General features: G+C 44.2%; 1 protein-coding gene across 1 annotated transcript in view; it reads right to left on the reverse strand.

Annotated features, from left to right (window-relative positions):
* Positions 1 to 15660, reverse strand: part of TSHZ2 (teashirt zinc finger homeobox 2) — a 488874-nt gene that overhangs the window by 178706 nt on the left and 294508 nt on the right. The window contains exon 2 of the mRNA XM_053246963.1: positions 10296 to 13377. Within this exon, the coding sequence (XP_053102938.1) occupies positions 10304 to 13377 (3074 nt within the window). The 3' untranslated portion in view covers positions 10296 to 10303. The remainder of the gene's footprint in view (positions 1 to 10295; positions 13378 to 15660) is intronic.

A 15660-nucleotide genomic window follows, 5' to 3' on the forward strand; every position in this document is an offset into this window, starting at 1 on the left:
ATTTTTAGAATAAAAATATTTGTATTTGCTTTTTAGATTATTATTAGAATTTTTTTAAACATTCCCCAAGTTTAATATGTTATTTCTAAACATGTATGCATTCTGAAATAACTGTAGATATCAAACACATGAGGGTGTTCTTTCTTTTCTTTTTTTCTTTTGGGTTAGTATCTTTATTAACATACTGAGCAACTACCTATAGGAAAACTGAATGTTATTGTAGCACATGAATGGTATATACTCTCCAACATTTTAAACAAAACATCCAAGCAGTTTTGAATTGCATAAGATTTACCTCCAAGGAAAACATAGATTCAAACTTTTGAGTCATTTCTTTTAGCACAGCTCTAAAGAGTTTAGTCAAGCTTTAGAGCTTAAAAAGAAAATGTAATAACATCAATACAATGTTATTCAAAACAGCCCATCATTTCACACAATTTGTGCTATCATGCATACCAACTAAAATTACAGTTCCAGATAACCATCCAGTCACACACTCTCACTGCAGCTTAAATATACGCCTCTAAGGTACTAAGATACGGCCTTCATGAATATATAAATTAAAAATGAGTAGGAAATAAGTAGTGAACAGGTTTGGGATACCAAAAATTAGTGGGAGCCATGACTTGTTTTATATCCATGGGAGAGAGGGGTAATTCCAACACCTGAGTAATGGGGAAAATATAACAAACTGGGGACTTCTTACTGTGCATTTTCTCCAGTTGTGTTATTTGCTTTATTGCTGAAGAACATAACCTTTATGATGGTTTGCTTTGCATACCAATGTTTCAATCCTATGCATTCAATCCTATGCCCATTGGACTCAGTGAGACTTGTTTCTGAGTAAGCATCCATAGGATTGGGCTCTTGTGCTGCAATTGTACGTGTACTTACCAGGAAATGTCATACTGGGTGGCTTTACATGTAATGGTGGCAAGTAAGTCAGAGGGAACCACCAGTTCCCAGTGAGTGAGTGCTCCTCTTTTAGGGATGTGCAAAAAGTTTCAATGTTTAAACGTTTCCACTCAAAATGGACTGGTTCGAGTGTCTCAAGCTCGAAACACAACACCCTTTCAATAAAGGGCCTGTTTCAAGCTGGAACAATAGCAATAGCAATAGCACTTACATTTATATACCGCTCTATAGCTGGAGCTCTCTAAGCGGTTTACAATGATTTTAGCATATTGCCCCCAACATTCTGGGTACTCATTTTACCGACCTCGGAAGGATGGAAGGCTGAGTCAACCTTGAGCCCCTGGTCAGGATCGAACTTGTAACCTTCTGGTTACAGGGTGGCAGTTTTACCACTGCGCCACCAGGGACAAAACCTTGTTTCGATTCAAAGCATTTTGACATTTCAAGCACCATTTTGGAGGTCTGTTTTCCCCTTGCTGATTCATTTTCTGGCACTGGTTTCCAATTGGCTGGCAATCCTATAGGGATTTGGGTTAAAGGTTACAAATTTGTTCAAAGCTGCCTGCTTGCCCATTTCTTTTGTGGGTTGGGTGGTAGGTCATTCATCGTGCCCTACCACCCAACCCACTTTGTAGTCCCTAGGAGCTACCCATGGAGAACAATAGGGTGTTTTGAGGGACAACTGCAAAAAAGCAAATTTAAAAATCAATTTTGTGCACATCCCTACTCCTGGGAAGTACTGGCTTGTGCTAGAAGCTCATGCTTGCTGGATCCAGCAGTTCTTCTTTCCTACTTACTTGCTGTTACATGTTAATCTGCCCACTGAAATCAAGAGGACTTCGTTCTGGGCCAAGTAGCTCCTTGGGATATTATTGAAGTGTGATGCTATTGCTCCGCTGCTAAAGATTTACATCTCAAGTGTTTCTTAAACCTGTAGTTATAAGATGCGTATTTTCATATATACAAGCAGATGCCTCCTTTTGGACAATACCCAAATTATTTGTTTGTCTCCAGTATGCATAAAACTAGTAAACAGCAACATTGTTAAAAAAAAAAATCTAGCCAAAGCGAGAGAAAGGCTACAAAAATATTTTCTCCTTTGCTTTTTCATTTTAAAATATATATTTTTTATTATCAAGTGTGTGGAACGCTAAATTGTGGCATAATGGGTAGGTGTAAACCAGTTCCTATGAGAGAAATAATTGACTTCTTAAAATTTTAAAATATTCTGGATATTGTAATAATGGAGCAGCAATTCTCCAAACTGTAAGTCCGGAAATCAACTATTTAAAATGAGTTCACTTTGAGTGTGTTTTCATTGCCTTTTTCATTGGCTTTTTAATGACTGTGTTTTACTGGATAAGTGTCCAAAGACGGCATCATTACCTTTGTACTAAGGGACCCTTGTGCAGCTGTGCACTGTAATTTGGATATTCTCAATAGCACTAGAACCGTAATCGCTCCACTTAGCCAAACCCCAAAGTCAGTTCGTTATTAAAAATGCTACACATTTATAGTTTTGGACTATGCCACTGTAATGGGGGAACACTTAGCTGGCTTCTGTTTTGTGGAGCATGCTACACCAGCCCCTGCTCCTGTGCCTTGAACAGTACCTTGATTTGGAGACCTTCACAGGTGATGATTCTCCTCTCCATATTGTGGAAAGCTTCATAAAACCAGCTGCAAATCAAAGAATTGGAACAGGCCAGGCAGCTGCAACCATAATTTTGTGCATGATTGGCACTCTGAATGCCCACAATCCAAATCTTAAGGGCGGATGATTCTCACACTGGCCAATGTACTCCTACTTTGTCTGTGCATGTAGACAAAGGATACAGACCTGTGGGTGTTCATGTGCAGGAAGGGATAGTCGCCAGTATCCCCTTCCTCAGGAAGTACTCTGGGCAACATGCAATTATATACCTGTGCAAACCTCAGGGACATAATTAAGTGTTGCACATGGCACTTCCAGGGGAAGGGGAGAAATCACCACGTGAGCAATGGTGATTCAGAAGCGGAAGCAGAGCCGCTAGAGGCTTGAATCCTATGGCTGCCCAGGCACAGTGGGATCTCAGCCCCTTACTCTACACAGGCTAGCAGGAATAGCTTGGGGAGGGGATAGGGCTGCTATTGCATTGAAGTGGTGATAGATAGATAGTAGGCGATTGGTCCCTGCTGCTCTAGGGAAGAGGAGACATGGGGACCTGAAGAAGGGGGCCCAGAAAGAGAACATGTGGAGAGTCAGGACCCCAAATGGCAGGAGGGCAACAGGACCCAGGGACAGGCAGCGGGCCGGGCTTGAACCTGATTGCACCTGCTGCTGGTGGAGCCTGGGGGTGGAGCTGTGCACCTTTTGCCCTTAAGAAGGCTCTAGAGAGGCCCGAGAGGGAGGGAGTCACCTTGCAAAGGGAGAGTGCCTGGCAAGGGAGGTTGGTGACCCTCTACTCCACCAGTGCCAGGTCTCCCTGTCGACTTCCAACCATCAGCTGTGATGACAGGCCAGTAACAGGGAGAGAATTGAGGATGCAGGTGACAGAGTCACAAGGGTTGAGCATGAAACAAACAAATGAAGGGTTACATTACCTACTAGCGCCTCCTTCTAGCTTTAGACTCCATCCATGCAGATCCTGGGACTATATGACTTGAGCTGCCCCCGTGGGTAGATGAGGCCATAACAAGGTGCAATCTCCCCTCAACAGGAAGAACCTCTTTGATAGTCCTCATTTTGCATCTTGTCTTCACACTGCCATCTCGGCTGGGAGTGATGGGTTTGAGAGTCCCCACCAAGGAGACACTCACTGTTGCCTTATTGTAGGCTTGCTGTGGCACCACAGCTCAAACGGTTTGGATCAGAGATGTCCATGGCTTTTGCTGTCAAACCACGCATGCCATTTCAGGGGAATTAGCGAGAACATTATGAGATGGGTGAAGAATCTGATTGAGCTCAGAGGCTGAAGCACATGATCATCCTGTTTATAGTGGCTACATCAGTAGGGATTCCTCCTTTGTGGCCAATGGTTCTGCTGCCTGCCATAATTTTCATATTAATTTCAATGAAAGGAGCTGGTTCCTTTACCCCTTCATTGGCACACATAAATTAGACTCCTGCACTCATATGAAGGAGGACCCTGAGCACAGGAACTCTGAGTGTACATCAGAACACATATGAAATTTGGGACTGGGATTATTACACTACCAGCTCCTCAGAGTCGGGATCATTGTACCATAAATGGCATCTGTAATACACACAGGTGTTGTGCTGGTTTTTACATAATTTAGATATGTTAATTATGTAAAAGCCAGCACAACACTATATGTTCACCATATGCAGAGCATATATGATCCGTTCCACAACAATTTGCATGTATGAAGAAAAGGAAAGAGTCACCGTATACCCAATTATATATATTTGTTCCAAGACAGAAAAAACATTTGTAGAGTATTCAAATCATCTTGCTAATTAAAAGTTCTCCAGAATGCAAGGGTATATTTGGACTTTCAGGTGGTATGCTTGCTATGAATTTAACATCATGAGATGTCAGGTTTTGGAGTTAAGCAGGTTTTATTAATTATGCATCAGTCTAATCATATATTTATAAACATTAGATGTAAGTGTATTCTTGAGTTATTTGTCCTTTGTTTCAGGATATAAGATAGCAACATGAGTACAAATTGGGCTATGAAATGCGTGCCCCCCCCTTTCTTGAAGTCAACTTAAAGATTTTGGGAGCAATCAAACTAGCACTGAACCTGTGTGCCACACCTCTATGCATTCTAGTCCATCCGTTGTGCAGGATCTTTATAGTAGCTCCATTGCAAAGCATGGATATTGCACAGCACGTGCAAGCACACCAATCTAAACACAGATAAGGATCAGACAAGCAAACATGGAGCCATATTGTTCTGAGGAAGATATTTGGGATGTTCTGATGACCCTAAACCTGAAGGAGGAATGCCTAGTCAAGATAGGGGAGCCATGCATGCTCCCAATTGGCGGCCATGTGTTTGCAAAGATCAAAATTCAGGAGGGGAGAGTGATCATGTGGGAGCTGGGCGGGTTGGGTATGGCCAACCCACATTCTGTACCAGGCATCGTATTGAGTATGGGTGAAAAGCTATCCTACATAGCCCCCAGTTCCTACACAATCATTCTCCCCTCTTCCTACCTTGATGTTTGCAAACACACAATGGCTGATGGGGGTGCACATTTATCATTCATTCATCCATTCATTCAATTTCTATACCGCCCTTCCAAAAATGGCTCACATGGCTCTCCTACTCTGGCTAGGTGCTCCCCCAACCCTGTTTAGGGTCATGAGAACAACTCTATTGGTTGGCATCCAGCTTAATGCAGCTCTGACGCTGCCAATGCTGAGCTGGTCCTTGGAGGAGGGATGCTTCTCACCAGTCTCCCCTTCCCTCTGCATCAACTGTGCCTGCCAAAACCATGTTGCTGAGGGTTACACAACATATTTTCATGACACACAGTTGGATGCAGAGGGAAGGAGAGACTGTTAAAAATTGCCCTTCTTCCAGGACCAGTGTGGCATTGGCAGCAATGCGTTAAGCTGGATTTCAGCCATCAAGTAGGAACAGCGTCAGTCTGTTCTCACAAGCAGCCAAGACCAGGCTAGGGCAGCTAAGCCCAGGACTGGTTGACCACAAGAACTGCCAGGAGCTGACCAGCTCCCTGCTATGCCTTGGCGGTAAACCCGGCTAAGAAGCTGCGCTGTTAAACAAGGTTAAGGGAGCAAGTTCTTTCACTTTCACTTTCATTTACCTCACTGCGTCTCAATGCCAGCTGCTTTCAGCCGGCACTGAAGCACTGGTGGCTGTCCTCCTGTCACTTGGGAGATCCCCACAATGCACTGCACGCTCACGGTGGGATTTCCAGGTGCCAGGATGACGTGTCCTGACCCCTGCACCTCTGTGCTGCAGACCATGTGGGTGTGCGATCCCTGTGCCCAGACCCCACCTGGATCGTCTGTGGGGAAGGCGAGCTTCTGCTGCCATGCCTGCTGCCCGCCCTCAATCCCTCTCATGCGATTGTGAGAAAGGGCTCTGTATAATATTATGAAGTAGCCGTTCCAGAGAGATTTGTACCAATGTTGCTACTAGGAAACATTAAAATTTCAAAGAAAGGAATGGGTAAAGATACAAAGGACACTAAGATCAGCCAAAATAAGTAGAACAAGATTTATATATGTGACAAAGGAATTTATTATTACACAAATGAATCTATGATGCCATATGTTTTATCTAGAATAATCACTAAATAACCAACTTTTAAAAAATACAGACTTTCAGTGAATCATATAGACTTTGGTCTCTTTTACAGTTGAGGGTTATAGAGAATTCATATTCTGGAGATAAAGAATGTCCAAGTTGCAACCAGTGAAAAATCTTAGATAGTGATTTTTCTCTCCCCCCCCCCCGCCTCCCACCAAATATGAAGAGGAGTACAGAAATACCAGTTAGATGTGGGGCTGACATTGGAAATCTAGTTTCTGAATCTACAATTGTACTTCTAGACTCCCTGTACCTGCATCACCGATGCCCCTGGCATTCCCAGACTCTTAGGGTCAAACCTGACACGATGTTAATTATGTTCTTGCCCTTTCATTCTCTTTTTAAAAATAGCAGCTGCCAGGGCTCCCCAACCCACTTTGGGACTGTTGCATGGAGGCGAAGCCTTTCCCCTGCACTGCAATCTTGACAAAAACCTCCTGCTTCTGGCTGCTATATCTCCCAAGAGGGAAGCTGGTATTTATGACCATATCAGCTTCCCTAGCAGGGCAAAGAGCAGCTTCAAGGGAACCATGGTGCATGTATGGGGCAGAGAAGATTTCTAGCTGCAGCTGCTTTTTCCCCCTTTCAGAAACAGAAGTGTGAAGATGACTGACGCAGAGCAAGGAACCATTGGTGCAGTGAGAGGAGCACCCTAACAGCACTTTCCAACTAACTACAATGGTTCAATGGGGAAGTGGCAATTTTTGACATCCTCCCCTTGAAAATATGTCCCCGAGAGCTGCACAACCCTCAGGGATATATTTCTGGTGGCACAGAATGGGCTTTCTGGGAAAGAGGACAGCATCAGAAATTGCTGCTTCCCTGCTGCTGCTGCAACAATAATAATGAACAACTTCATTTGTTAGCCATCCCGTAACAATAAAAAACTCTGTGCAGTTCACAACACAACACTAAAACATCCTTGCTCTGTAGGTCAGCTGATGTGTTTACTGTGACATCTAGTTTTAGCCTGATCGCCATTTAGATTAAGATTTGCAGGAGCTATACGAGCTTGGTCACTGAAACCTACGTAAAGCCACTGTGCACGTTCCAAAGGGGCAGCGAAAATGAAAGTGCTGACTTGTACTCTCTGTCCTTCTGAGTCTTGTGTGTGGAAGAGTAGGAGAATGTGCTTCTTGTCCCTTAGAATCACACCCATATGTGAGAAGATGAAGTGCAAGTACGGTAGGTTCCCCCCACTTTGTTGTGGTATGGTTCGGTTTTCTTTTAGGCCACTTAAATGAATGTTTGTTTTTGTTTTAAACCACTTGGGACATGGAAAAGTGCTAAACATAAAATAAGTAATTCATGCTTCCAGCTTCTTTGAAATGCCCAAAATGCATTCCAGGTGTGCCACACTTTTCTAACTACTTAATATCAGTTTTAGTAGAACACTCAGGGCCACTCAGGGTCCTAGAAGAAAAGCTGTCCTACTCGTTGCCTGAATGGCACAGATGCTTGTGAGGTTACCCAGGCCATGCAGGGACCTAGATGGATGGCTAAAGAAAAAAAATGTCACTTTAAAAACCAAGCGCATGCTTTCTCCAGAGCAAAGAGGATGTGAGGAGGCCTGCCTCCTGCCCCCACCTTGTCACAAGCAAAGGAATGGGGAGGAGGGGAAGAAGAGGGTAGGACCTTCCAGCATTCATGTGGGAATATTTGTGAGGTCAGGAATGACAGCAGGGATCTTATTCCGAGTCCTGACTGTCAGAGGCTCCTACTATAGTTCCAGAACTCCCTCCGACATCCCCTGAAAGAGGGCATGTCATCTCCGACATGTCTGTCAGATTGATGCAACTGCACAGCCCTACTGGCAGTAGCAAGCCTACAGGCAAAGACCTCTTCCAGCCCTACTGCCTGAGATTCTTTAGTTGGAGAGCAAGCTTGTTCGACTGAGTGATGGGCCCTCTCTATAACAACATTGCATTCCAAGTTTCAAACAAGGTAGGAGATTGTCGCTGTCCTGATGAGTCTGTAGGTTACACAGACAGTGACTGACATCCAGCGCAGCATAATGCTCTGGATCCACCCGTGCCAATCCACCTGTGCTGCTCTGGGCTCATAGTGAGGTGCAAGCAATCTGGCACTTATGCACAAGAGTGCAAATACTTCCGGGAGTGCGCCTACAATCCAGACACACTTGTTAGATTGGAAACATCTTGATGGGCACTACTTGAAGGATTTGTGCCCTTGTGCAAAAGCGCAAGTCTGTCGACACTTCACTCCAGAACCACAGGAATGCGGGGCATCAGCACCACCCACATTATGCTGCGCACCATTTGGGCCAAAACAGATCTGAAATACCAGAGGATTCCCAACCAGTGTTCTCTCTAATTGTTTTCATCTGTGTGCAGAATGAGTTTTGTTCTGGGTGGCAATATCAAGGCAGTGTGTGCGCATGTGCATTCAGAGTGGGACCTTCCTGATTTAACTTGAGTGGGATCTAAAATTAACTGAGGGGATATTAAAAACAACAACACGTGAGCACACGCACATGCGCAGGCCTTATAGGGAATACTGTTCCCAACCTTTAAAAAAAAGAAATGTAAACCTTCTGATGCAAACCTTCAGCTCACATATCCCAAAGAAATTTTTAGAGGATGTTGTGTACATGCACACAGACACACATTGCTGTGAGACAGTCACTGGCTTACATCCAGACTAAGTTACTAATGAATACTCTCATTGAAATTGATAGGACAAGTAAACTTGAGAAAATTAGCACTGAGTACTCCCATTAATTTCAATGGATGTACTCAGTGCTAATTTTCTGAAGCCTGTCAATCAGGTTGAGAGGAGGGGTAGGCTGAGCATAGCCAGCCAATCAGGGGCAGAGGGGGAGTGTCTTTGCCGTCCTGCCTCCCCTTATGCAGCAAACACATAGTTTAGGCCACGTCAGCTTCAAGCCAGTGATCCTCAGTAGGGGTGTGCACAAAACTAGATTGCTCAGTTCAGTTTTAGTCTGGACTGGGCTTGAAATGGAACAGACATGTCCGAACACCCCCCTGCAGTTTGGTTCAGGGGAGGTTCGTGAGATTTTTTTAAAGTAACTTAAAAAATTAAATGTTACTTACTGCTACTTTGTCTGGGGGCTTAGATTTGGCTGTGGTGGTGGGGGGTTTCCAGAAGTCCCCCCTCCCTCCCTCTCTCTAGTCTCCATTTATGTACAAATCACCTGGTTTGGGCAGTCTTTGGCTCATTCCGGGCCTGCCCTCTGTTGCGGCAGCCATTTTGGAGGCCATCGTGCATGCCCAATTTTTTTTTTAAAAAAACTAGCGAACTCCCACAAATGGCCAGGGTAGTGGTGGTGGTCTGATAGTGAACCGAACATGTTTGACATTGAACCTGTTTGCATATCCCTAATCCTCAGATGGGAGCAAATAGTGCAGCCGCAGTGTGAGGAGGCAGAAGGGCTCTGAGTACCCCCTAGAGCCCTTCAAGTACCTCTAGGGATACTAGTACCCCCTGTTGGAAACCCTAGGCAAACACTATCAACAGCAGGCAATGGAGGGGAAACCAGCAAACTCTAGATTTTTGAAACTGTAAAGAAGCAATAACAAACAGAGAAATCCCATGTCTGAAACTGGACACTGAAAATACATTACACTGTCATCCAACCTGGTGTGACTCTTGCTCATATGTGCAGAGTAAAGATAAAAGGGTGACACAAATGCTTAAAATATTACAAGCAAATACAATTTCAATAGAAGCCATTAGAGTGAACTGTTCACCATGCTTTGCTTTCCAAATGCAATGTTTATGGCCCAGTTAACTAAGTGGGAACATGGCGTCAATAGCAAGCAGGTTTGCCAGATCTTTTCATGGCAGAAGTTCCTGTGTCTTTAACAGCAGCATGGCTGGGCAAAATGTATAAAGTGCAATTTTTCCCACCAAAGAAGTACAGTGAAGGGACAAGTTGCACGTGTTAATTTCTTTCTCCCATCATGCAATGGTTCCGGACAGATGAGCCTCCATCAAAAAGGAAACTGGAGAGCTTGAACATAATAGTTTTAGGAAAGCCGAAGTGCTTTAAGAGCCTTATGTTTATAAATATAATATCAAAACACAGTTTGCAGTCTAGGCATGCATACCTTAGGAGTTATTCTTCATCCACTTCTGCTACAAACTGTGAATGGTGTTCCGGTGACTTGCTGTGCGTTTTGCTTAGATGAAGTTTTACTGCATGTTTGCTCACAAAGGTCCGAGAGCACAACTTACATTTGAACTTAGAGTCTGTGTCCTCTTCCCCAGCTATTGTTTCAGGAGACCTTTGAACTGAAATTCTGGAGATTTCTTGCTCTACCTTGGTTTGTTGCTCCACCGCCAGTTTGTTCATGTCTTTCATTTGGAAACCTAGATGGGATTCTAAATGACTGATGTACGTTGACGGGGTTCTAAACTGAGATGCACAGTCACTACAATAAAAGATGGGGTGCCCTTTATCCATGTTTTTCAAAAACTTGGTCCCTCCAGTTTTTCTGAGCTGGTACTTGACGTTTGCCAACCAGTGGCTGATGGTGGTCATGGACAGTCCGGTAAATTTGGAAATCTGCATGCGTTCTTGAGGGCCCAAATCTGACAATAAATATTTGCCTTCAGATGTTTGGAAGAGACTGGAAGCAAATTGAGCTTGCAAAATGAGGAGATGCTGAGGGTTCCAGTTGGATTGCCTTCCCTTCCTTTTGTGCAAGGTGGAGACTTCGGTTGAGACATCTTCAAAACGCCGGACGTCCATTTCCAGTTTCATCGATGGGATCCTAGATGAGGCGGCAGGTTTTGGTGTGGTAGCTTTGGGAAGAACTTTGACCATGTCTGCAATGTCAGACAGCGCATGTTTTTGAGGTGGCGAAGTGCAAGATTGTGCTTGAGCAGACTCTCCTTTCTTGCTTTTCGATTTGGTCAGGTCTATTGGCTGATCATTGCTTTCAAACACATAGCGTCTAGAGGTAACGCCTGGAGGTTTTGGCGGTGCCGAGACAGGAGATAAAACTGGTTTCTCCATCATGTTTAAATTAGGCTTGTGGAACATCGAGACTGAGCTTGAACTAGGGCTGGAATTTGATTGAGGTCTCAGGGGCTCATTCGCTTTGCCCAAGTGATTATTCAGCACAGATTGAAGGGCACTCAGTGGGTTTAAACAAGGCAGGTCTGAGGAGTGATTAGTGGCAGCACATCCGTTGCTGAGAGATGATGTCGCTGACTCCTTTGTTTTTGATTTTTCCTTCTCCTCATCTTCTTTTGCCTTCTCCTCCTCCTTCAAAGGACTGAGCTCTGCCTTTTTGGGCTCTGCACACACCTCCACTTGAGGGGGAGATTCTCCTTCAGTCTGAGAGGCGGGGGAAGAGTCAACTTTGTTGCCCTCTTTAATGTAGTCTTTTTGTGCTTCCTTCTTGGCATCTGCTTCCTTCTTCAGTTGAGTGCATTGGGCCATCTTTGTTGAGATAGGAACTAGAGGCATCACTTTCCACTTTGGAGCAATAGGCCTCAACTTATTAGTAACGGTTGGCCTGATCTGCAAAACTTGGGACCCGACTGGTAAGGAAGGCTTTGCTCCTTCTGAGAGTTGATAGGCCGCATGGATGCTAGGATATGCGCTCCAGCTGGGTGCTCCATTTTGCGCTTTATTGATGGCTGTGGTGACTGTGTTTTCTAAAGATTTTAAAATGTCTCCACCACCTTTTGAAGCATCTTCTAAATCTTCTTCCCTAAGATACTGGTATTTCATTGTAGGATCCAGTGGTTTTTGAAGAGTGGCATCATAGTCTTCATTTTTTACTACTTTTTCATCTTTGTTCACTTCCTCAGGCTTATTTTGCTTACTTTCTTTCTTTAGCTCTGAAGCAAGAACTGTAGAATCTGTAGATGCATTACTGGAGGGTTTTGAATGTTGGGCATCGCTGGCTGGTGCTTCAGAAAGCGACTGCATTTTCTCCACAGCCAGGGGATCCAGAACGAGTTGTTTCCCTTTCTTTGAGGCTGAGCTTGTGACTTTCAAGAAGTGACCCGTGACCATCATGTGTGTGGTGAGTTGTTGCAAGGTATCGTGGGAGCTCCCACATTCCATGCACTTCAGAATCTGTGACTTGCATGCTTCAAACTGCCAGGTGTAGCTAGCACCGTTCTGGTAACCATAGCGATTATTAGACGACAACTGCAGATTTGCATTCTTGTGAGAAGAAAAAGTGTCAGCAAAGGACCCAGTGGTAGAATCTGGGGAGCACGGCCTGTTCACATCGAACACGCGTTTCTTGGCTGGAGTTACCATTTTGGAAGAAATGGTTGGGACCGGCTCTTTCAAAGGCACTTTTTGGTAGTGTTTTGTTTTGATCATATGGACACTTAGATCTTGGAGGGAATCGAAGGAGTCGCCGCAGAACATGCATTTCAGAACTTTCTGGGCATCTTCTTTGTCCATGTCCTGAAACGCCCTTTTTCGGGGCTTGGAGTAGCTGGTAGGCCTGTGCTTGTCCTTTTTATGGTTGTCATCTTGATAATGACCACTTTCATTCATATGGACAGTGAGCTCCACCAAGGTATCATAGGCAGCGCTGCACTGCCTGCACCGGAACCTGCTAGCACCTGTGAATACAGTTCCACACATTTTGCTGCTTTGCCTGTAGAGCTGGACCGAACTGAAAAGATTTGGTTTGGAGACAGGCCGAGGTGGTATGCTCTGCTGCAGGCTTTTGGTCAATGCATCCTGATGCCAGTCAAAGTCACTTTTGCTTGCTCCGTTCCTATTATCACATGCTCTCTTATCAGAATTAGACAGCTTGAGCCCTAGCCCTAAGCCTGTCCAATAAGAGTCTGAAAGGATATTAGCGTAGACCGCTGTCATTTTATCCATGCAACTGTGTGCTTCACTTGGAAGTTTGGGGTGTGCATTTGGTTTGGGGTCCTGGGTCTCCCTAGCACAAAGGCTTTTGATGTCTGCAACCTGGTCACTAGCATCACTTAGCAGTGATTCGTTTTCAACGTCCTGATTGGAGATATGACTTCCTGGAGAATTCTGGTAGCTGAAGCTGCCTTTTGGATCAGGACCCACGTCATGCTCTTCGTCTGTGCCAGGGTCATTGCTACCCTGAAAATGAGCTGTTGAGTTGCTCTCGTCATCATCCTCTTCCTCCTCTTTAATGTCTTCCTCCTCCTTCAGATCATCCTCTTGGACGTAACCTGAAAAAGAACATCAATATATGAAATATCAGCTTAAAAAAGAACATTGAACATTTATTTCTCCAGTTTTGGCATTTGCTTCCCTTACTGGCTTTTGGTTTAACCTTCTACTTTATAGACTGTTAGCTCAAGAAGTGAAAAGGCTGGCGAAGCCCACCCATTTTTATTGGCAGATGATCATAATTCTTTCTAAGTTCTAGAGATTTTGAGTTAATAATTTTCCTGTTGCAATAGTAAAGCTCTAACCATTCCTTAATGGAACAGTTAGAACATTAATATGTGAGACAATTCTAAGTTCCATTAAAATGATGTGAGCAAATGGATATTAGCCCTCTCTAGAAAATGACATCTGGCCAAGGAGAAGTCAAGTTTCTAATTCTAATTTTCTAACATTCTGACATTTCTAAATTGATAAACTGGAAGAATATTTTTGTATCATTGTACAGATTTTCTTATTCTGGACTCTTACTCTTAACTCTAATACTGCCTAATCATGGTACACATTCCAAATAAGAGCCTAATCATGGGGCACATTCCAAATAAGAGCATACTAACATTTTTATAGGGACAGCATAAAGTTTGCAATCAACTCATAGACATTAAAATTTACAATCCCCCATCCCATCCCAACCTCCCATTAAATGGAGAACAGTTTTGGTTGCACAAATGGCCTTGGGCCTATCCAATAGATTTGGTGTTTGAATAAATGAAAGTGGAGAATCCTTGGAGAAACACAATCAATACAGACAGCTGGGGGCTAAATATATGGAGTCAGCCTACTGGTGTGTTTAGCCCTTTACTGTTTTTAACGGGCAGTAATATTTTAAGGTCTTAGGCAGAGAACATTCCCAATCTTGGTACTGGAGGTCCACATTAAATGATGCCCTGTGTTTCCTCCTGTGCTACTAAGCTTGCATATGCAAAACTGACACACATCCAAGCCTAATTCACACATTAGGGCTATGCATGAACAGGACAGTGGGCGAGAGGGCGTGTATGTGCGGGGTGGCAGGGACAAACCTATCTTCCCCCCAATGTGGTGTTAAATTCTTCGATGCACCACCACATGTTGATCCACAGTGCTCCTGGAAGCATGGATCTCCAGAGGCTGGGACAAGGCGTCCCAGCCTCCGAATATCCCACAATGCACTGTGTAATTAGTGCAGTGCATTGGGGGATATCCCCAGGAGTTGGGCACTCTAGGTGCCTGACTCTGTGCATTCTCAGGCTGCAAGCAGCCCGAGCACACACACACGACCCCAGCACCAGTGTTAAGGGCGCATCATGCCCGTGACCCTGGCTAAAGGCCGGGGTGAAAAGTATGCTTAGGCGCGTGGGCAATGCTGGGATCCACAAGGACTGCCCTAGCCCGGGTTAGGCTGCTTTGAGACTAGGCTTGTACCTGCATTCAGACATCCAAATATTTGTGTAAATGACTATACCTGCATTTATTTTAAAAGTGAACCTGGGTACAGCTAGGAAGTGTATGCAGAAATGCATGGTACAGATAGGAAGTATACTGCTGTACCTGCACAATAAGTGTACATATCTGTACACATATTACAGATATGTGAATATCTGTAACTGCCTACAAAACTGTACCTGTGTACAGTATAAACAGGTTGTACAGTTGTTGAACCTAATATGTGCATAGGGCTCTAGTTCTGACAAAATTCAAGGCTCAGAACCACGTCCATGACAGCCGCTTAACCTGGCAGCCATTATGGGCATAGCTGGGAGCCATCAGGCAACCAAATTTACATTGGCAAAGTTTTTATATAGAGTCTTAGCAATCTGGGGGCAACCATAACCATGGGGACTTCCACATTGCTGAGGGAGTAATTAAATCCAGTTCAAGATCTTGTTTAATAAGGTGGCTTGAAACACTAAAACAATAGCCATAATCACACACAGTAACAATGAAAAGAAGCAGTAAAACCAACAGGATTATAATTAAAACAATTATGCACCATTAAGAGCCTAAGAAAATAACATTTTCACTTGGCACCCCAAAACTCAGCAGATGCTACATCAGGCAGGCAGATAAAGGGAGAGATTCACAATTGAGGTGCCACAACAGAGAAGGCTCTGGCAACCAGGAGGTGGGCGAGCCTCAGACTTCCAAAGAGATAAATATCTTGGGGGATTCATAGGAGAACAGGTGGTCCTTTGGCCACCCTGAAGTCCTAGATTTATAAAGAAAAATCCCGGGTAAAACCATTCTATCTATTTTTTAGGCCACTTTGAGCCCAGTCTCACGAAAAAGGATCTGTCTCCGTTCTG

This window comes from Hemicordylus capensis, chromosome 4, assembly GCF_027244095.1.
Source record: "Hemicordylus capensis ecotype Gifberg chromosome 4, rHemCap1.1.pri, whole genome shotgun sequence".
Classification (NCBI taxonomy): Eukaryota; Metazoa; Chordata; class Lepidosauria; order Squamata; family Cordylidae; genus Hemicordylus; species Hemicordylus capensis.